The sequence below is a fragment of the Sylvia atricapilla genome, chromosome Z (genome assembly GCF_009819655.1).
Source record: "Sylvia atricapilla isolate bSylAtr1 chromosome Z, bSylAtr1.pri, whole genome shotgun sequence".
Lineage (NCBI taxonomy): Eukaryota > Metazoa > Chordata > Aves > Passeriformes > Sylviidae > Sylvia > Sylvia atricapilla.
In genome coordinates, this window is record NC_089174.1 from 8664647 (window position 1) to 8687094 (window position 22448).

The window sequence follows — 22448 nt, forward strand, 5'->3', positions numbered from 1 at the left end:
GCACTGTGCCTCTCTGTGTGAAAGTAGAAACATGGTTTGCTCCTGAAGATAAAACAATTGAAAGCACAGCTTTGTACTCCTGCAGTGGTCAGCTATGGATTCAGCCCTGAGGGCTCTCCCTGGGGCAGGGCTGGGGACACTGAGGATGCCAGTGCTCAGTTCCTGACACAGGGCAGGTGGTGGCAGGAGGCAGCTCAGACCAGGCAGTTTTTGCTGCTTTTTCCTTTGTTCCAGTGCATGTATGGAAATGCCAAACCTGTCAGTGGGTGAAGGGGAATGTGCCCCTTTGATGTGTTCATCTCTTTTCCAGGAGCTGCCTTTGTTTTAGATAGAACTGTGCCCTACAGTACTGGGCTCTCCTCAGCAAAAGCCTCTTGTGTGAAAATCCCACTCTTGAGATACCTGAAAATGTTAGCACAAGGAACGGGAAAACACAGCATCCCTTCTTACTTGAAAAAGAAAAAGGAAAAAAAGAAAAAAAAATAGGATTTTCAGGTGACCCCTATGAATCCAAGATCAAAAATATATTTGGTCTGAAAGTCAAAAGAAGTAGATGTGTTGTCTGGAGGTGAAATTTACTGTCTTGCAGTGGGTGGAGTAATTGTGTTTCTTCAATTAGCTCATGTATCTGCAATTTGGAAGAAAGATTGTTTTGAATTATTCTGGCAGTAGAATCTGATGTCATGTGGAAGCACCTTGGGGAGAAGCAGTGCTCTCCTGCACTGGGTTACTGGCAGGGCTGGTCTGCCCTCAAGCTGCAAAGAGGTAATACATCTTATTACTTGAAAAAAAGGAAATTGCGAAGTAACTATGGTTATGTTTCTCAGTGTGCTCTTTTAAAGAATGATTTGTTCAAAAGCAGAGACCTTTCCCCAGGATTTTTATTGCAGAAGATGGCACATACGTCATATCCCATCTCTCTTACCATTTCATGACATCTCTAGGCTTTCACCAATTGGTGGCCACTGAAATTCTATCCTGGAATTCAAAAATGTTAAAAGAATAAGCAGAGCCCAGAGCTGTAGATTGCCTGACTGCAGATTACTGCCTATTCTGTCTCTTAAAGTTAATGGCGTTGGAAGTCTCATCTTCTTTAGAGCATCAAAGCCCAGAGCATGCATAGGATTTAGTTTGCAATACAGACAATTTTTAAAATTGTTTCTTGATGTTAAGAAAGGTTTTGTGGCTCTGGTCCCACAGTGCTGGTTTCCTCAGCCAGGAGCTTGTCCTCCTGAGCATCACCTTGGATGAGGTGACTTTGCATCAGCAGGATTTGGCTGAGCTGGTTGAAGCAGTACAACATGGTCAGCTTGGACCAGAGCTGGCTGTGCCATGTTATTCCAAGGCCTTGTGTGTAGCTCACCCTCTCAGTGTAACCCAGCCCTCTCTGCTGGCTCTGCTCTTAGTCAGGAGAAGCAGGGAGACCTCAGAGCCACGTGCTGCTCTCTCAGGTCAGTTTGTGAAGCCCTTCCCCTCTGTGTGTGTGCCTGTTTGTCGACAAGAGGGGCCAGGCCTTGTCCAGAGAGTTTAAACAAGATAACTGGAGGGAAGAGAGAGCCTGCCTTCCCTCCAGATAGCAGTGCCTGAGAGAGCACTGGCAAAGTATGATTTGTCGTGTGTGAAAAATGTTTGCATTTGACAGCTTTTCACAGGAAGCCTGTCAGAGTGATAATTTAATGAGTACAGATTGCTTGCAACACAGCTGTAAAACGTGCTTTTACAGTGCTGTAAAATAAGCAACCGAGGCCTTTGTGTGTTTGCTTTGTTTGAGAACAAGTCAACTTCTAATACAAATGAAAGGTGGTCATTTATTTTACCCAGCAAACAGTCAAGACGTAAGAGAGGAACCTGCCATTTTTCTTCTTGTGGTGGCAAGGTTAATGCTGGGTTATGTTGGTGTTTGCTAATCAGCTCATTTCTGTGAAGGAGAGAATTAGTATCTAATTAGATAGAGAGAATTACTGGTCAGATTAGCATTTAACTCATAAAAAAGACTTCCAGACTTTTTTCTTTTCCTTGCAGACATCTATGCCCATAGTTTGCACAGAAAAAAGATTATTATTCCTTCTGGCGCCCAAGCTGATTTCTTGATATGGAGATAGAAACTGAGGATGCCGACTTTCACTGTGCCAATAGCTACACTAAAATATATCTAAAGATGTAATTTAATTGTTGCTGCTGACCAGGTTAAGAGTTGTGCGTTGCATGGAGGATGATGCCATGCAGATCCCACTGCTGGGTCCATCATCCCTGCTTGCTGGTCTAGCGTGGCCCTTCATCCTCCGTTCCACGCTTGACATCACCCCTCCAACATCCAAACCCACCTCCACCCCAGGAGCCTCGGGGTGCTGGCAGTGGCACCCAGTGGCTAAGCCACATGCACAGGTCACCAGGGCATCCTGTCTGGCACATCTTGCATGTTCAGGGATACAGGCATGTGCTGGCAGGGCTGGATGCTGACTCCAGGCTGCAGGCACATCCTGCTCCGCCCTTGTCCCCTTCTTCTTTGGGAAGTGGCACTTGAGAACAGGAGTTTTCTGTCCATGAAAACAATGATTGAAGCTTGAGGCAGAGCAACAGCGCTTTGCATACATGCTGCCCCCTTCAGCAGTGCTGTGTTGGTCTTTTGGAAGTGCCTGGTTTTGGTGGGAAGTTTTCATTTCCTCTATTTATCTTCCTTTCGGGCAAGGAAAAGCTGCTGGCTGGAAGGCTGCAGGTGTGCAGGTATTTACTGCTAATTAGATTGCAGGGTTATTTTCATGATAATTAATGAACATACCTGGTTCTAGCCCACATGAAAAATTGCTAAGAGATGAGGAGCGCTAAAGCCTGGATACAGTTTATTCAACTTCAAAGTTTATTCAACTTTGGAGTGTAACCGATAAAATGAGTTTGGGCAGGAGAACAAATTGTTTATGGTAATATGAATGTATTACTTAAGATAACTTTCTTGGCTTTAAACATTGCTTTGCGTTCTTTAGACTGATGGTTGGAGCTATCTGATAAGTTTGCTATCAATATAATTTCAAAAATCTAATTCTTTTTGAAGAGTTTGCTGACACATCTAGCAGGTTTTGTGCCCGGTACAGAAGTATTTAGATGAACAACTTATTTGGTGATACTAAAAGGTCTGAGCAAAGGAAGGAAGTGAGCCTTCAAAATGATTAAGTGAATTAGAAATTAATATACACCAAACTAATCTCTATAGTATAAACTCAACAGAAAAAAAATCTTCCTGGAGAGGAAATGCCAGTCATGGGAACGAAAGTGGAGGTTCCTGCTGATATTGGACAGAGGATGTGTTGGGTGTTTGAAATCAATCTCCTCTTCCCTGGATCATTTCTCTTGTGCTCCTAAGAGGCCACATTATATACAGCCATGTCAGGCACTAAACCCCATGACTTTGTTCATCAGGAACTCATGGAATGTTTCAGTTTTTCCAGAAAATGTTTTCTGTGTTAGGCTTTGTTTGTACTGGAGCACTTTGAAGATGAAAATCTGAACTTCAGCATACTTTTAATGTCTTTTAACAAGGTTTAAATTCTCACTGGGCCAAAATATTCTGCCCCCCCCCCTTTATCACAACTTCTAGCTCTAAGCATTGCTCCTTTGAGGATTTAGAAAACCACAGAGGCATGTTTTATTAAAAAATATTTATTGAATATGAGTCACAGAAAAGCAGAGGTCAGAATCCTCAATTGCTGGTGGCATGCATAAAATAATCTGCTTCCTCACCCGGCTGTGCCCGCTCCCCAGGGTGCTGGTGCTCCCTGTGGGGCTGGAGCTTTGTCCCAGTGGCACCTCCTTGGCTCTCCTTAGCTGTCCCCAGGGGCATAGAGCAGGGAGGCTTTTTCCAAAATGGCTCAAGTGCTTTTGGCCTAGTGGATTCCTCCCATATTTTTTGTTCTGTTTTATCTCATCTATGCCAAATCTCCAAGGCAAAGGCTTTGTGGGTAATTTGCGCTTAGACTCACGTGTCAAGGTTGTGGTGATGTGTTCTTGGAGGATGTGTTCTTTAAACTGCTTCTGCAGTGGTGTCATCATTGGGTCAACTTGTTATCAGTGTTGAAGACACATGTGGCACTGCTAAGACATGGCAGCAGCCACTCTCTGGGCTTTCCAGTGAGTGAACTCCAGAGGGAGAACCAAAGTGGGGATTTGCTTTTAGAAAGTGATAAAGATCACAAACCCTGTCTATCCTTTGTAATCTGAAAAATCTCTTGTTACTGTGGGAAGTGTTTGGTGCTTAGATTTTAAGCAAATTCTGGCATAATTGTCGGTGTTTTCACACTGCCACAAACATCTGAAGTCCCTTCTGCAATCAAGACCAGCTGGTAAGTGGTCAGGCCCTGCCCTGAGAAATGATGAACTTGCAGGATGGGAGAAAGAACCTGCAGGTACATTTTTTAAATTTGTTTTTTAAATGTATTAAAATTGGTTTATTTTTGAGGCTGGTGTATGATAATCTCGGAAAATGAATTGTCAAGAACTGGAAAGAAGGATTAATTTGTGCAAAACATCTGTTTAACAAAACCACCTTTTTTCTGTCCGTTATGTTGTTCTTTGAAATTAGATCTTTTAAAATGCCTAAATGAAAACATCAGAAACTTTTGCACTTTTTTTGTCTTTTTGCTGACTCATAATCATGATATTAATATTTATATCAGTAGAGATTTCACTTACACAAGTTTTTCAGTCTATAGAGAGTTTCAGGGATTGGTTTATGGAGAGAAATCAAAATTTTTGAGATATAGACATTGATGAAAATTTCTGTGAGTGTCCTTTTTCCATTTCAATTTGATGATGGTCTCGTCGTGCTAATCCTCCAGTTAAGCAGCAGTTGCAGGAGTGTGTGAACACACACCCCAGTGCCCGTGTTTACCCAGTCTTCTCTCCCTCTTTCCTAGAGTTCTTCAAAGAGCTCCTGGAGAACGCCGAGAAGTCTCTGAATGACATGTTTGTGCGGACGTACGGCCGGCTGTACATGCAGAACTCGGAGCTGTTCAAGGACCTCTTTGTGGAGCTGAAGCGCTACTACGTGGGCGGCAACGTCAACCTGGAGGAGATGCTCAACGAGTTCTGGGCGCGCCTGCTGGAGCGCATGTTCCGGCTGGTGAACCCCCAGTACCACTTCACGGACGAGTACCTCGAGTGTGTCAGCAAGTACACAGAGCAGCTGAAGCCCTTCGGGGATGTGCCCAGGAAGCTCAAGCTGCAGGTGACACGAGCCTTTGTGGCCGCCCGCACCTTCGCGCAGGGCCTGGCCGTCGCCAGGGACGTCATCAGCAAAGTGTCTGCGGTGAGCTCCATCCCCTGGCTGTTTGTCCCTGTGTCCCTCGGGCAGCATTCTCCCCCTGTTGCCCTGTGTCTAAAGATGGTGGTGGTATTGAGCAGAGGTGGGACTCAGCTCTCTGTGTGGGCTGTGCTGTTGCGTGGTAGAGTCACCTTCTGAGGACACCGCTGCCCAGCTCTCCAGATGGATGCTTTTCTCCTGTCTAGGGAACAACAACAGCAGGAAATTAAATGCCTTCTGCAGTGGAAATAACCATGTTTGCTTGTGTAATGGCCATATCTTCTTCTTAATATTGCCTTTAAATTACAGTGAGTCATGGATGCTACAGGCATCTATTATGGAGCAGCTGATGATTTGCTCCTCGCTCCAGGGCATGGGGAGAGGCAGTTCACATGAGCAAACAGCACTTCTGTGATAACAGTAAGCAAGAGCCATCTGCACAGGGCAGAAGCCACTTGTACTTGATGTCACACATGCAGCACAAGTTACACCTCAGACTTTTATAGTAAAGTCACTTTTTTTGGGGGAATAAAACAGCCGTGATGTGTTGGTCACTTGTTTACCTCCCTCTTAATATAAATCACTTTGGAGTTGTTTAAGTGGGGTAACTGCTTTTTTGTCATGAGATTTGTCTTTTAGTTTGAGTTGTATGGTATAGGGAACAGTCAATAAGCCCCTTGAAGTGATTATGTAAGATAACAAATACTAGTGATTTCCTTTTAAGAACGCAGCTCATTTCCTGTGGCCTGTGGAAGATTTATTGCAATAATTTAATTGGGCAGAGAGTAATTTACTTTCTCTCTACCTGGTTATGGAGTAATAAAACATGAGGCTGAAAGAGCAGGCAGGAGTTTGAATCACCCCAAGTGTCAGGAAAAAAAAAAAAAAAGAATAGCTGCTCAGATACTATTAGAAGCAGAATGCAGTTCTATAGGCAGCACAAACAGCATCCTTAAATGAGATAATAATTCAGATTTCTTTGACTTATGGGGATAATATTAAAATACTGTCTCTGAGGATAGGGGAAAAAAGAAGTGTGCTTCCATGTTAATCTTTCATTAAGAGAAATGAGGCAAACAGCCGGCAATAGGCTTGGACATGTATGGAAGGGCAAAGAATATTAGTAAGGAAGGAGTTGCTTAACTAAAATACCCAGACTCCAGGAATGAGTTGTAAGTTAGCAGTGACAGGTTTAGGTCCTTGGACACCTTGATTCCTCGCCTCATACGGTTGACTCAAGTTAGATTAATGTACTGCTGGTTGAGGATGGGTGTGTGGAGCTCTGTGTGACAAGGGGGGCCACTCTTACAAGATCACAAAACCTTTCAGCCTCAGGGATGCTGTCCTGGTGGAAGGGAGGGGTGATAACAGATGAAATGTTACATCTCTGTGCCAGGCCACTGGCCAAGCCTGCTGGCTCTTGGTTGGGGTTTCAGATTTGGTGGCCCTTGTTTTTGTGGTTGTGGCAGCTCTTGTGGTCAGGGAGTGGGGTTTTTACTGCTGTAGATGAAATATTCGGGTGGGAGGTCTGGCTATTAAGCCTGTGTATGGTGCAATTACTTGATAGGCAGTAAACGTGCATGGGTGAGGGATCGTGTTTATGCTCCATCTGCTCAGAATTCATCAAAACGTCTCCAGACTTGACACGGAACCACGAGGGCTACGGTCCCTGCATCTGTTATGAATCAGTCGTGAACCCGAGGTGGCGTCGTGATTTCTCCTTCCCTTTTGAAGATCCTTGAGTGTAGAGTTGCCTTCAACCTTAGAATTAATTGCATGAGTGTGGAAAGCTACCCAGAGTCCCATGCAGCTGCAAAAATAGCTCACATGCCGTGGACAATCACAGTTGCTCTACTTTCCACTTCAGTTTCACAAGTTGCACTGGAAATCCTAAAACAGATTGACTTTTCCAAGCAGTAACAAAAGTCCCTGCTGTTGAATACCTAAGCTTTAGCTGCAGCAGTAGAAGGAATAATAATGTTTTCTGTAGCATTTTAATCTCGTTCAGTGGGAATCTAACATTGTGTTTCTGCAAGACACAATGGGAAATCCTAGATGTGAGTTTAAAAGCTGATGTTTTTATGCCTGCTGCTCTGCGGCTGTGTTTTGGGCCTTCCCACATTACATATAGATTAGTCTGACTTTGCTGAGCTCTATATAATGATTCCATTGACTTTTCTTCCTTATTAGTTTTTCTCAGGAGTTGTAGTGAAATGACTGCTTATACCAGGGATTAACTTTGGGGATAAATCTTCATTCTTCTTTATGAAAAAATATCCAAAGGAATGCAAATTATGGTACTTTTAATGGTACCCAAAAAATGGTACTTTTAATGTGCCTTGTGACAAGTAACTTAAAAACGTTTAACTGAAAATCTTCAGGAGAAATGCAAACTACTGCAAGGCCCAGCTGTGTACTTTCCCGGGATACTATCAGGAGAGCAAAGAGCACTCTACAGTGCAACGGCCTTGATAGCTTTTTAATGATCCTAGATATTTTTACATCTTCACTAGGGAATTGCATTTAGAAGGATACTGTTCTTGCATGAGTTTGGGAATAAAGGGGTAAGAGAAGAAAGAATATTGAAAAGCTGTAACTACGCTTGATTTCTGAGCCAGAATGCTAGAAAATAATTTTAAATTCAGCCTTGAATAGATCAAAAGATGTACCACTGTGCCGAAATACACAGCTCAGAGAAAACTGTATGGTTTTGAGAGAAAGCACAGACCTTTTTCAAACTGTCTAAACTCCACAATTTCGATGCTCAAGTCTTCACCCCTCAAATTCCCTTCTTTAGACCCAGAAAGTACAATTTTCTAGATCTGTTCTGAACAGCAGATCTGTACAGGATGCTGTTCCTGCCTGTTAGAAATGTGCCCTGCCTCTGAGGTTGGGTACAAGGGGCTGAGACCCTCCAGTGCTTCTCTCTGTCCTGTGCTGGTGCTGGGTGCTTGCTCCCTGACCTTCCTGCCCCTGCCTTCAGGAGATGGAAATCTGCCTGTCTCCTAATCACTCTCTTGCTCCTAGGCTCTGGACAAGCACTGAAGTTAGCCGGGTTAAATTGCTGCCAGCAGTGATATTTCCTGCCCTGGGCAGGGCTGGAAAAAAGGAGCAAATACAAGCCAGAGCCATGAGTGACTGAAAATGGATGAGAACCTGCAACCCGGCAGTTCTCAGGCTGCTGAGATGTTGCCATAATTGCATGCCATTAAACCCACAGCCTGGTGGAGGGTCATGACACCTTTGAGGGCAAAGTGCACTGGGGCTTGTGGAGCCTAGGTCAGCTACAGGTATGGGGGGTGGAGGTCCCTGTTTGTGAGGGAAGAAGTGAAATCAAGGGCTAGGCTCCCTGACAGCATTTTGTAGAGTCAGGAGGAGCTGGGAGGGGAGGTCTGGCTGGAGGGCAGCAGCAGAGGCACATGAAGGCTGAAGCATGCAGCCACCCAGCACTGGATCTCTGTGTCTGTGTCACCATCTCTCTGCAAACCACGATGTGTGGGTGTCACCTTCTGCACTTTGCAGTGGTGGTGAGAGCTTTCTGGAGCCCCCTCAGAAATTCATACTGATAAGCTGTTGGTTTGGGATTCTTTTACCACTTTCCCCGCTTGCCCTTCTGTCTTAAAATTTGAGGCAGAACTGCTGAGAGCTCAGGAAGCTCTCAAATCACCCCCTGAACAAGCATTTGTGTGCTAAATGCCACATGAGATGTAACTGCCTCCAAAGCATCGGGGCCACTGGCAAGAGTCTTCCAGCATATCCTTGGTAACCCTGAGAAAGGCAGCAGCTTGAAAGGCGTGTGCAAGAAATGATGTTTAGTTTGGAAGCACAGTTGTGAGCCGTATGAAATAATGCAGTTTCATATGAGGATTACACCTACTTCCTCATCTGCTGTCCTCTGCTGCTATTAGCAATCAAGAGGAGTCTGCTGGAGATGTTCCTAGTGGGTGGAGAAGGTCAGCTTTCCTTGTATTGACATTTCTGCCATAATGAAGTGTAATGGTAGCAGTCAGGGAGGGAATTTTCTTCAAATTCCTTATGAAGAGAATTGCACAGCGGGGCAGGTGATTGCTTTCCCACAGGTGCTCCAAAGCTGGAGTGGGAGCCCAGTGGCTTTTTACACCCTTTTGCTTTGAGCTGCCTCATCTCATGAATGAGATACCTGTGGAGCACAGGTTGAGCTGTTGGTTGACCTGCTGGTCTGCATGAGCAGCCTGCTGGTCTGCCAGCAACCTGGCTTGTGTGATTTTTGTCATGGGTACTGAATGTGGACCTGCCATTGGCTTAGGTGAAGCAGTGATGAAAATACTAAAACAATGAATGAATAAGAATTAAGGCCTGTGTCATCACAAATAGTAGGGCACCGAGATCTGGTTTTGGTAACAGTTGTGTCCCTTGTAATTACCATTTGAGGATCTAAAAGTTTAATCAGAAATCCAACCTCCCTCTGTGCAGTTTTTGCCCTTGGTTTGACTTAAGGGGAATGTGACTGTAATCCTCTTTCAGGAGGAATTTAATGTTCCTATATCCAAAGGCTAAAATACTTTGCTCGGGCAAGATCCAGCCTTGCCAGGGAAGTGACAGAAATGGAATATGTTGCTTGCATGCATTGAGAAGGGATGGGGGAACAATGCTTCTGCTATGTGGGTAACTAAGAAACAGCCAGAGGAGCTAAGGAGCCCTTCTGGTGTGTAGCAAAGGGACCTCCAAAGAGGCAGTGCTGTCCAGGCAGCGGGTTGTAAGCCACGAGGTCAGACCAAGGGGCTGCCGTGCACAAGGACATTTCCTTCCACATACCAGGGGCAAACATCAATGCAGAAAACAATACCAAGCACTTCTCCACATCAAAGACGACCCTGAGAAGACCTGCCAAGAATGTGACTGCATCTGCCTCAGTTCCAGCCATCTGAGGGCCTGTGCTAGGCTTTCAAAGCATGCTGAAGCAGCAGTCAGCTCAGATTTAGGGCTGGGAGTGCGTGGATAGGACTGTGGATTTGGAGCCAATGGTGTCATGCAGGAGTACTTCAGTCCACTGGCATGGTTTTGGCTTTTTCTTTCTTTGCCCTGCATTGTGGTTCTGCTGCTAATTTTGAAAACAATGTGAGGGATAATTAAGGATGGGTTTGGTTGTAGATGCCCAGATAAATGCCCCTGCTGCTTTGCTCATTAAAGCAAATGGAATGCTCCTCATGATCCTTGGTGTTTGAGGCAGGGAGAGGCTTGTTCCTACAGAGAACAAGCTTGATGTGAAAGGCCCTTTGGTCCCAAGGGCACTATGAGCAGGAGATGCTTAGTGTGGCATTGCTATGTAAGTGTTCAGAGGGAAAGGCATCCACTTGGCTGGCACCCCGAGGTCCCCTGTGCCCCTTGTGGGCTGAGGTTGCTGTTCGGGAAGACAAGCATGTGAATGTTGAGACTGAGCAGCTTGAGTGCCTGGTGGTGTGATTCTCAGGAGCTCTGCTTTTCCTCTTGGCACTGTCACATCTGGAGGGGGGGGAGCATGTAAGTAGGGAATTGAGCATAAATATACTCTTGAACTATTCCTTGCACGAGATAATACTGCAGCAGACATCGCCGTGGGTAGCAAGTGTTGAGACAGCGTCATGCAGTTCCCAAAATCACTCCTAAATGTGTTCCCTCATGCAAGAACTCAGAGGCCCAAATCTGTGGTTGAAACAGATGCTGTGTAAATTATTAATGTTCTAGCACCAGGCCAGCAAAATTGGTTAAATACGTAGTTGATTCCAAAACACTTATATTGGAATATTTGGGGTGGGGAAGCAAACCAGGAGCCTCCCTAGTGATGTTCTGCCTTACAGTGAGCTGAACGTCAGGACCAGTGTGTGCCAAGATGATGTTCTTGCACAACACTGAGAGAAGGAAAAAATGATGCAAGTAGGGTTGTGTTGGTCCCAAAAATCAATGACAACTCACTTGTCTAGGATGACTGCTAACCTAGAGCATCTCATGGGCAGCTTCAGAATATGTTTTTGAAATCATATTTCCATGTCACTGAGAAGTTACTCCTTCAGTCTTTTAGCCAGTATTGCTGTTGTTTTTTTTTTTTTTTGTGCAAAGAAAGCACATTATAAAACAAAAGTAATTTCGCTGCATTTATTTTCGAATTGTTGGGTTTTCATGTTTTCTGGCAGCTGTGCTGCTGGCATGACAGTGCTGTTGTTGTGCAAGCATGGAAAATAAGAGAGCCTGAGTTATCAGTGTTATTATAAATAGTTATTAAAGCTGACAGGATTTTAAATGTTATTATTAACATTCTTAATGTTAACTAGAGGGTAGAATGAGAGAGTATAATATAGCTCTGGCTGTCTGACAGCTGGTGGGAGCTCCCTGCAGGACTGTCCATAGTTGGAGCTCTGTCATCCTTCCTCTAAAGCTATTTCTTGCCTTGGGAAGGAGATGAAAAAGAATCTAGTCACTTCTCTGAACTTTATCTGCTTGAGCAGATCAGTTTATCATGAGTTTTGGTGGTTTTGTGGTAGCCTGTGAATAAGGCATTGCACTCCATAGGTGTGTACTTTGGTGGTGATGTTTCTACCAGAGGAATGCATCCAGCTGCAATTGCCAGCAAGCTGGAAAAGGCGAAGGGTGTAACAGTTTCCCTCATGTGAAACTCCGGAGTGGGATGGGTATGACAAGGTACCAAGAAAAAACAGATTTTATTATGCCAAGAGCATGTCACTTTTACAGGAACATGATTTTACCTTCACCAGTCAATATAAGTTGGGACGATACCCCAACAAAGGTGATGCAAAATGTTTGCAATTAAGCCCTGAGTTGTTTGCTTTTCACTTCATTTTTGTGAGTTGTGTGCTAATCTGTATTTTTAAGGAGCAAGTTTGGAATGATTGGTGCCATAACACATCTGTTAGCAGCTTTTAATCTTCACTTTTGACAAAGCATATAGATATGGACAAATTGTAATTTACATGATGAAACCACAGGGTGATGGATTGCTGCAGTGGTGTGGAACGCCATGGAAAGGAAATAAATTTCACAAGATAAAAGGAAGGAGTGCATTTACTTCTATCAGAAGCTTTTATGGGCTATGTGCTCTGCAGCTACTACTACCTGGGCTCAAATCTACCAGAGTAAATCCCCTCCAGCAAATAAAGCTTTCTTTGGTACTCTGCTTTATTAGAAAGCAGATTACTTGGTTTTGAGGGTCATTCTAGAGTACAGTTTGAATGAACTTGAGTTGCTTTCCAAGATAAACACAACCCCAGAACAAAGCATATCTGGGTTTACTGTTACATACAATGGCGTTTTAAGAGCTTGCACCTGGCGTGGCAGGGCCAACATTAAAAGCTTGTGAAGAATTGCCAGTGCAACATATGGCACACCCCATTGGGAGAGCCAGAGCTGCTCTGGCCTGGGCACAGGCCCCGTGCCAGGGGTTAAGATTCTTCTTGCAGTGATACTCAGCAGCTAAGCATTTGTCACTGTTGTAATGAGGTAAAATTGCTCATAGTGTTCCCCAAAACCCTCTCTTAGAGTGATCTCTGTGCCTTCCTGTTGCATTTTGACACCATAAAATGCCAGTTCTAGCCTGATTAATATGCTGGTTATCTTCCTCTTTACCTGCAACTGTGTTGCACACTTAACAGCTTTCCTGTGGGTTACATCCATAAGTGGCAGTATGGATTGATTTGGCAGTCACTGCAGGCTGGGGTTTGTCTTTTGCTTTGTAATCACTCTCTGCTCAGCTGTGTGTGCAGGACTCAAACCTGTGTGGGGAAGGAAGTGAAACTTCACTTGCTTTTAAAATCATCCTGTGTCTTTGTTCGAAGGACCTAATCCAAGGGACTATTGCATATTGCCTGCTGCGGAATGCAGGAAAGCAGCTTCAGTTTCCCCTGCATCTGCTGGGATTTGTAAAGATCAACCCCTATGGACTGTCAAAGCAGGGGATGCTGCAGGGCTGCAGCCACTCAACCCTTGTGGGGCGAGGTGGGAACCTAAGATGGGAAGGGGCCTCCTGGTTCATGGCTCTGCTGGGTGGGTTTTTGCAGCATGCTGCCATGCAATCCCTTTCATAAAGCTGCAGCTTTCCACAATAGGGCTGGGGAATCATTCCACTGCTGCTGCTCCTCATTCCACTTCAAACTGCTCTAGCACCTGGCCTGTGCTATCAACATTTTCCTAATTTTTCTTCCCAAGGAGAATGCAGAGCACTCCTTCGAGGGCTACCGGTGCTAAGATGACCAGGATCCACTGATAGGTCTCTGGACATAGCATGGAAGTCTTGTCACCTACCGCTGAGTGACACAGAAAGGGATTTTTATCAGAGAAACAACTACTGAACTTGAGCGTCCTTCAGAGCTCTTGTCTCTGGGTGCGAGATGTTATTTAGTTCCCCCTGCCACTTTTTTGTTCTGAAAGGAGTGCACCATCTGGATAGCAGATGATACCTTTACATTTGTCTGTTTCCAGTTTTCCAACTATAAATCATCCGATTTAGTTGGTTTCTGTTGCTTGAGCTCTTAGTATTTGATCCAGCTCTCCTTTAAAGCCATGCTGTCCCAGCAGGGAGCCTTCTGCTGGGGCTCCTGCTCCCACTGTGCCTTCCAAATATATATATAATATAAAATGTGTATATGCTCTGGAGCATCTGAATCAGATTCCACGGCCGCCACAAACAGCTTTCTACATGGATTTTCCTTTTCCTCTGCCAAACAGGCTCTTTGTGGACAAAATAAGGTTAAAGTGCTATCTGATGTTGCTGGCCAGCCAAAATCCAGTGCTGAGCTGCATCAGCTGCAGAAAATTGTCCTTCTGTTTCTCTAACCAGTTCACTTGCCTGCTGAAGAGAAACCATGGTTTTTGTCAGAAACACAGCAGATCTTTATCTGTCATCTGTCTCCATAAGACAAGAGGGTTTAAAAATATGCCGATATTATTGACAAAGCCAGCCTGATTATATAATGCTTTTTCTTTTCTGGTTTGTTTTTGTTAAAATCTGTTGCCTCCTAGTTTCACGGGTTGTCAACAAGTTTTTGCACCAGAAGATGAAGCTTAGTTTCTCCATGGGCGATAGTACAGTCCTCAGCATACGTGTAGTACCAGATCTTCCTCATGCATGTTCATCTCCACTTAGTCCTATTGTCCTCTCTGCTATGAGGTCAGTTCCCAGACCTCCAGCAGATGACATGTGAAGACCATCCACTTCTCCAGCTGTTTGTGTTGAGGGAGTTTGCAGGGATGTTGTTTGTCTCCTCCAGCATGGTCTTGGATCACAGCCTCTTTAGAGCACTTCCCTAAATGCCTTACAAGGAGTCTCAGGTGCATTGTTTAAAATACCAGACATCGCTTCTGTTTCATCAGTGTATCTCTGATTGTATCTTAATTTTCTATTTTTATGTGTGGCTAATTAGGGCTTAAACTTGCTCTTGAGGGAACTTCTCTGTTCAACACTTCAGATGGACCCACCATGTGGTCGGGATGGAGCTAATGCTGCTTTGGACTGGCTGGATGGAAATGGTTTCAATGAATGTTTTGAAGCTGGGCCAGAGAGTGAATCAAACATGAATGACCATGAGTCACTTTGGAAAACGGCCCTGCTGAGGGCTCAGGGGTGACGTGCCTGCTGCAGACAGCTCCACTCACATGCCCAGCAGCTGCTCGGTGGCTCTGAGGGTCCTCCCGGCTTGTCCTCAGCTGCAGGGTTGTAGCTGCCACCTCCTTTGGGTGTGGGGAATGGTGTTACTGAGCGTGATGAGTGCAGAGTATAAATGAACCTGGGTATCTGTCATGTAAATGCTGTGTGGAAGGACCTGAATGTGATATAAAGGAGCTGGTCTCTGTGCTGGAGAGCCCTGCTGGGTGATTGTCCAGGAAGGGCCACAGCCTCGCTGAGGAGGAAGGCATGCTCCCAGTGGGTTTGGTACTGGGATCGTGTCAGACATCCTGTCTTGACATCCCACATTTTTCCTGAAAAATCCCAGCATCATCATCTTCAGCATACGTTCGCAGCAGGGCTCAGAGTGCAGCTTTGTGTGACGTATTTTGACTTGGGTGCATTTTACTGTCTTCCCTGAGCCTGAGTGCAGCCTGTCCCCTTGGGGTGCCTATCGTTGCAGCCCTGGGAGGGGTCCCACATCATACAGGGTGTACTGCACAGTGCAAATAATGTTTTGCAGACATGGGGGCTGTCTCTGTCCCCTGGAATAGCAGATACACCTAAGGGGCTGAACCAGACCCCTTCATCTCTTCCCCGGATCTCTCATCTCACATAAGCAAGGACCAAACAACGATGTCTGACCTTGCTGCTGTCTCTTCTGCACAGCTCTGTCCCATGCACCTTGGGGTAAATGTGTGGGGTTTTTTACTTAAGTGGCTGAGGGCTAATTTTCTTGTCCTTTTGTCTCTTTCTCTCGTAAAGGTAAACCCCACGCCACAGGGTACACGAGCGCTGCTGAAGATGATGTACTGCCCACACTGCCGAGGACTGGTGTCGGTGAAGCCCTGCTACAACTACTGCTTTAATGTCATGAGAGGCTGCTTGGCCAACCAAGGGGACTTGGATGCAGAGTGGAATATCTTTATAGGTAAGGCAGTATAAGTTAAAACTGCATGTAGGTCTGCACTGATACTGTGCCCCTCACCTGAATAGCACTGTGAGTGGTACTGTGCTGAGCTGTAGCAGGTTTTTCAGGTATCTGTGATGGGTATCTTTTCCTTCCACACCTCTGTGTACAGCACACCTTTTGCCATTCACAGTAACCTCTAAATAAATGAGAATGTTGTGCCAGTGACTTTTGTTGCAGCAAGCTTTAGGAAGATGGAGGTGGCATGGGCTTGTAGGCTTGGAATGTTTCTTCTTGCTGGTCCAAGCATGTGTGCAAGCCAGTTTTTCTATGCTGCTTACACCTTGTTGTCACCATACAGCTGTTCTTCCTGAAGTCAGTTTCCTCCTTCAGCAGCCTGGGAGTCTTCTTGCCAGCCATGAACAGCTTTGGGAAAAGCTGTAGGCCTGGATTTTACACTAAATATTGAATAGGACATGTCTGAATCTGTTTTTAAACAGCTCATTTGGTGCTCAGCCACCATCCTTTTGCAGTGTCAGCAGGTCTCATGTGACACTGTGCGAGTGCTTTTGCCATCCTCTTCCTCCTGTTTCTTATTTCTGTTCTCTGCTTATACACACATTCATTGTATAAAATTTAGACTGAAATGTTAAATTCTGCCTTGGGTCAAGGCTCATCAGAATTGGTAGTACATCACATCTTGGGGCACAGGCAATAGATAATGTTAAACGTTTTCATTTGTGCTGCTTTTCCAGGAGGTTTGATTTATCTGTGATCAGGCATCCTTTGGGAGCAGTCGCTTCACTCTAGTTAATGTGTGATGAAGTGCACATGTAAAGTATCTGCTGCTACTGGAAAGGCTGTGGTACTCTTCCCATTCCACTCACCAAAAAAAAAAGAAAAAAAAAAAAAGATTGTTACAAAGAAAAGATTTTTGTTTCACTAAGTTGCAAAATTAAAAAAAATTAATTGCTGCTAGCTGACATTTCAGGCTACATTTATGTCTTGGAACTTGTTTTCCTCTGTTTTGTGCACTGGATTTTCACTTTGCTGCTCATGCCAACTGAATGTGTGCAGAGTGTTACTTTCAGAAGGCATTTTTTTGTGTGTGTATTCCATATAGAGAGCTAAATGTGACACTAAGTTGGGTTTCCAAGTCATTCTCTGGGAGGCTGACGCCCCACCCCCCCCATTCCTCACAGCAGTCTTTCTCATGAGAATATTAAGTATTTCAACTACAATTGTTGCTGAAATAGCTCAAAGCCAGGAGACTTGCAAACATGTAGTCCAAGCAGAATAGAAGAATCCCATGAAAGGGAAGGGCATAATGCCAGAAAACAGACAAAAGCACAAGCAGCTAATTGCTGTAGGTGGTATGTGGCTAAAAACGAACCTTGGGGGAAGCCGGCAAACCCTGTCACACCAGACTGATCAGGGACTGCATACAATAATTAAGATTATTAAACAAGACAAAATAAATACATGTGATTCCAGGCTGGAAGCAGAGCTTTCTTCTTGCAGTGGTTCTTCCTCAAAAGGCTTCTTGCCTGCTTGTTACTTAAGTATGGTATTAAGCTTTGTTACATTTATTGGCAGTATTTGCTTGGTTCTTGCACTCTGGGTTGATGGTTGTAGTGCAGTAGAGATACAGAAAACTTAAGCTGTGCTTTCTTTAGACGATTTAATAAGTGAACAGGTGCTAGTTATGTTGGTTTCTCTCTCAGTTTGCCACTCGAGACAAATTAAATTAAATATATCTGGTGTTTAGGGCAGGGCATATGCCACAAATATCTTGTGTGTGTGTTTAAAGGTTTGAATAATTAAAGAAATAGCACCCCAAAAATTCACCCAAACCACCTCACAAAATCCCAAAAACCCACCTCCGTGGTCTCAGTGAGATTCTGCATTGTGGGTTTAAGTGCCAAGGAAGTTATGGCAATGATTTATTATGAGTCAAAACCAGATTTTGAATGTATCAAATAAATCTAAAAATAGTTAAATTAGAGAACTTGTAGCAAGTGCTGCAAGTGTATATGAATGTGAGTGCATGTGAAATACGCATTTGTGTGTGCTAGTGGGTCTATAAGTAAGTCAATTATGTAAAGCTGGGATGTAAAGTTTGTAGGTTTTTTGAGACAAGAAGACTTTGTAATTCCTTATTTCTCCAAAGTACCATTTAAAGCTGAGGAGTATGAAATAATGAACGAATTGTACTCTTTTCTCCCCTTTAACTATCTAAATTATTTCTCCCTCTATTCCTGACACAATTGTACACCAATTAGACAGGGGTATACTTTGTTTCAAACAGGCTGTTGGGGGGTTGGAGCTTTCCTGAATGAACAGTGTTAATCTCCAGTGCCTTTTCATGATTTTTTTTTCTCCACAAAGGTTTACTCTGCTCAAAGATGTTGAATTCAGGCTCCATATACATATCTGGAGTACTACTTTGTGTGCAAAGAATTCCCCCCCCACCCGCTAAAAAAAAAAAAAGAAAAAAAAAAGAAAAAAAAAAAATATTGTTGTTAATGAATGGTCAAGGTCTTCCCCCTCCTTCCTTCCTCTTTTAAATCAGATCTTGGGGTTAAGACTGAAAACTGCCTTTTGTTCTTCAAGTCAGACAGTGAGGCTGAAGATGTGGGTTTCTGATTATTGGTGGCACAATGAGAAAGAATTGCTTTCCTTCATGAGAGCGAGGTGCTTTGTTGCCAAGGATTGTCTCAATGCCAGTAGCAAGGACAAATGTATGCAAGAGGAAAAGGGTCTTTAAGGGATGGTGCTAGATGGTATGTCTTGGTTGGTTTTTTTTTTTCCACCTAAATCCACTTCCATCTCCCTGTACAGGGAGGAGAGACAGTCTTTGTCCTGCTGTGTGTTTGTAATACATGGCCCGGGTAAATTCTTCACTCTGCCAGAGTTGGGCTTTTTAGTGAAGCAAAGCTGAGCCGCTTCACCGTGGCTTGTAAATATAATTTGCTTTGCACGAAAGCTGGGTCAAATAATTGATAAATCAACTCCTCTCTCCTGCCTATAATGGAAACTCTTTCTCTGGGAGATGAGTTAGTCAAAGGTTGGTTCCTGGAGCTGGAGCTTCCCCTCCTGCGGGCAGCAGTGCTGGCGGCGCCCTGAACCCCAGCCAGCCTTAGCAACATCAGACAGGGCTGCCAGAGGGAACCACTGCTCAACACCACTGCTCTGGGGACACCAGCCAGCTCCTGGTGGGAGGTAAAAGTTTGTAAGATGCCTCCAAAATCAAAACTGTGGATGAGGCAGAGCACCCCCCAGCCCTTGCTCCTCCCCACCTTTTTTTTTATTTCGTTTAGTGTTCCTTGCCAGTATCAATCCCAACTCCAATTACTACTTTCCTTATCTTTTCTTGCCAGCTTTGGCAGCTCTGCTGGAGGCCGAATGCATTTTCTCTATCGGCAGTCAAAGCAGAGGCTGCATTCCTGGGCTGTGATACATGGAACGCCATGGCACCCCTGCTAACAAAGGACCCAATTCGCTCTACATTCCCATGGTCTTGTGGATGGCCTGCCCGGCTCAAAGTTTACAAAGATGCCAAACAGCCAGAAGAATTGGGGTTTATGTTTCCTTTCAGTCTTTCACAAACACTTTATTGATCTGTGGCCTTTCCTGGCCACTCAGAGAATTAAGTAGTTACAAAATGGAATGATTTTTCTTCTTTAAAAAAAAACCCTCCTGTGCATTTTGTGTGTTTTATTATCTGTCTATTCATAATATTTTTATTTGAAATGAGTGGCTTCCTGCACACTGCACTGGGATGTTCTTTATGCACGTGAAAAACCCCAAAAGCTTTGACAGTGATGAACACATTTAAGTTGTGCTCCACTTGTTTACAAAAGTCTCCATTTGGTAGCACATCAAAAGCATTTTTCTCTCCTCCGGCACAATGGTATATTCATGCTAGCAGTCATTACTCAGAGATTTGAAGCATCACTTTATTGGAGCCCATCACAATACAGTCTAAGACTCTTTGTTTCATTTGTTATTACCATCTCCTTATTTTCCCCCTTCCCCCCCCCCCCTTTTTTTTTTTTTAATGCATTTAGTTAGACCTGTTTGTAGTTCCTGATGGTGAAATTCCAGCCATGCCCTGCAAGAATTCTGTCCTTGATGCCGGTGGTGTGTGCCTGCAGAGTGACTGCCTTTCCTGGGGCCTCCAGCTCCACCAGAGCTCACTCCCTAAACACCCACACCTTGGTGGAGCTGAATGAGAGTGAGAGGGGGTTAATTAATGATAGTCCTTTAACTAACACCCAGCAAATCTTTAGAATATAGAGTTTTCTTTAAGAAGTGGATTTACAGGCCAGGAAAGCATCTGCAATTCATGTTGGGAGTTATGGTGTTGGATTATTATTATAATTTTTGTGTTTAGTTGTTGCTTTTATTAATAATAATAATAATTTTACATACTCAAATAGCTTAGTTGTATATTTTTCATCATTTGTGGGGTTTTTATTGCAGTTAATTTAACATGACTTGGGCACTAAGGCAGAGCTATTACTAAATTTTTCAGTATGTAGAGTTTCTTTATAGGACTTCAGCAGATAGCCAGAGCCCCCAGAAGTTTTCTGTTTGTGTAAAGTACCTTCTGCACTTAGGAGGAGGATGAATGTCATGAGAAACATTAATAGACTGAGTATGAAATACCCATTTCTCATTAATGGAAGGGACCAGGCATATCTTAGGAGCAGGGAGGAGTTCCTTGGGGCCAGAGGGGCTGGTCTGTCCTCATCATCTAGGCTAGGAAAATTTGAAGAATTTACATGCAACTGGAAAAAGATGAGTTTGTGGCAGAGCATCATGAAGTGATGTAGGAGAGGAGATCAGCAAATGCTTTGGGGTTGAGGGACGACAGTGAAAGGTAACAGTTAATTAAGGTTGTGATGGGTGAGAAGAGACAAGGGCTTAGTGCCAGGTGTATTCCTGGAGGCACCTTGTAGGGGAGAAGGCTTAAATGCAGTGCAGGGTGAAAGCCTTAATGCCAGTAATAATTGCCCAGAGGAAGCAGTGGATGGTCCAGTAGCTGCTGTGTTTAATGATGCATTTGATGAGGACGTGCATGTTGGCACAGGAGGAGTGACCCAGTGTTGGCTAAGAGACTTTCCATCTCCCCTTGCTTAGACATTTGCCAAATACATCATGAGTGCACAGCATTCATCCTGATCTCACACAGACTCCCTCCCTTGTGCAAATTGTCCATGTAATGCTAGGAGTTGCAATCCCTTGGCTTCCCCAGGCAGGAAAAAGCCTGTAGCTGTCCATAAGGGAAAGATGGTATCAAGGATTGTTTTGGGTCCCCTTGTATGTTGGTGCCTTGTGCTCAAAGCCAGCATGAGGAAGCTGATGGCTTTGAAATCAGTCTTGAAAAACAAATGACACAAGGCAGCCTTTAATAAATGAGCATGGAAAGGAGAGTGTTAGTAATGCTTGTTCTGATGGGAGGAGCTGATTACAGACTGCTGTTGGCAGACTGTGATGGCTTTTGATGTACATGAGCCTGTGCTTTGGTGCTGGCAGCATCTAACTGCCTGGTGAAGGTGAATGCTCTGGGAACCGAGCAAAATGTTTCCTGGAGATGTGTGCTGGTCAGAGGTGACACTGCAGTGGTTAATGTCCGTGTGCTCAAACTGTTACCCTTCTTAATTCTTTTTTGTGAAGTTCCTCCATTAAAAATCCGCATTTTTCTCTCTGTGTGTTAGATTCTCATACATTACAAACCTTTGTTTTTCTCTCTCTCTGTGTTAGATTCAATGCTGCTGGTAGCAGAGAGGCTGGAGGGACCTTTCAACATTGAGTCTGTCATGGATCCCATTGATGTGAAAATTTCAGATGCGATCATGAATATGCAGGAGAACAGCATGCAGGTGTCTCAGAAGGTAAATGGGCCAAGAGGACACTTGGGATTTTTTTTTTATTTTAATGTGTTTTATTTCCCTGTTCTTGTCAATATGTTTTTTTCTTGAATGCCCTCTCAGTATTTATAAAGCTAATGTATTATTTTGGGCAGGGGCTGCGTTGGAGCCTGGAAAAGGGAGGCTCTTGTGACCTTATTTCATAAAGTCCTTTCCTTCTCTCACATAGGTATTCCAGGGATGTGGCCAGCCAAAAACACTTGCCCAAGGCCGGACTGCTCGCTCTGTCTCCGAAAGTGGTTTCACTGCTCGTTTCAGACCCTACAACCCGGAGGAGCGACCAACAACAGCTGCTGGCACAAGCCTGGACAGACTGGTGAGTGCCTGGTCCTGCTGGTGCCACACAGGTGCTTCATACTTAGGTACCACAGTGTATAATATACCATTTTTAACTGATAGGCTTTCTTAATATTCCTTGGCTGTCTTCAGACTCTCTAAGGGGTGTAATCTGCCCATAGCTCTAGACATTAATTACCTCAACCCTTCTGTGTCAGAGAAGTGCCTGTGTTAAAAGCTTGGCTTATGAATAATATGTGTTTGAGAGCAGTGTTTAATTTTGTATTAAAAAAGTAAATCAACCATCAAAACTCACAGCCTGAAGATCTGGCCTGTACATGTCTGTTGTGATACAAAATACCTTCCCAACTTCACTTTTACTGAGTGTTTGGTATTCTGGAT

The 22448-nt window shown here is 44.2% G+C and overlaps 1 protein-coding gene across 1 annotated transcript in view; it reads left to right on the top strand.

Annotated features, from left to right (window-relative positions):
- The window catches only part of LOC136373920 (glypican-4-like), a 67262-nt gene that overhangs the window by 39273 nt on the left and 5541 nt on the right, over window positions 1-22448 (top strand). Inside the window, 4 exon segments of the mRNA XM_066338986.1 lie at window positions 4908-5299; window positions 15690-15855; window positions 21604-21734; window positions 21940-22086. Coding sequence (XP_066195083.1) covers window positions 4908-5299; window positions 15690-15855; window positions 21604-21734; window positions 21940-22086 — 836 coding nt within the window.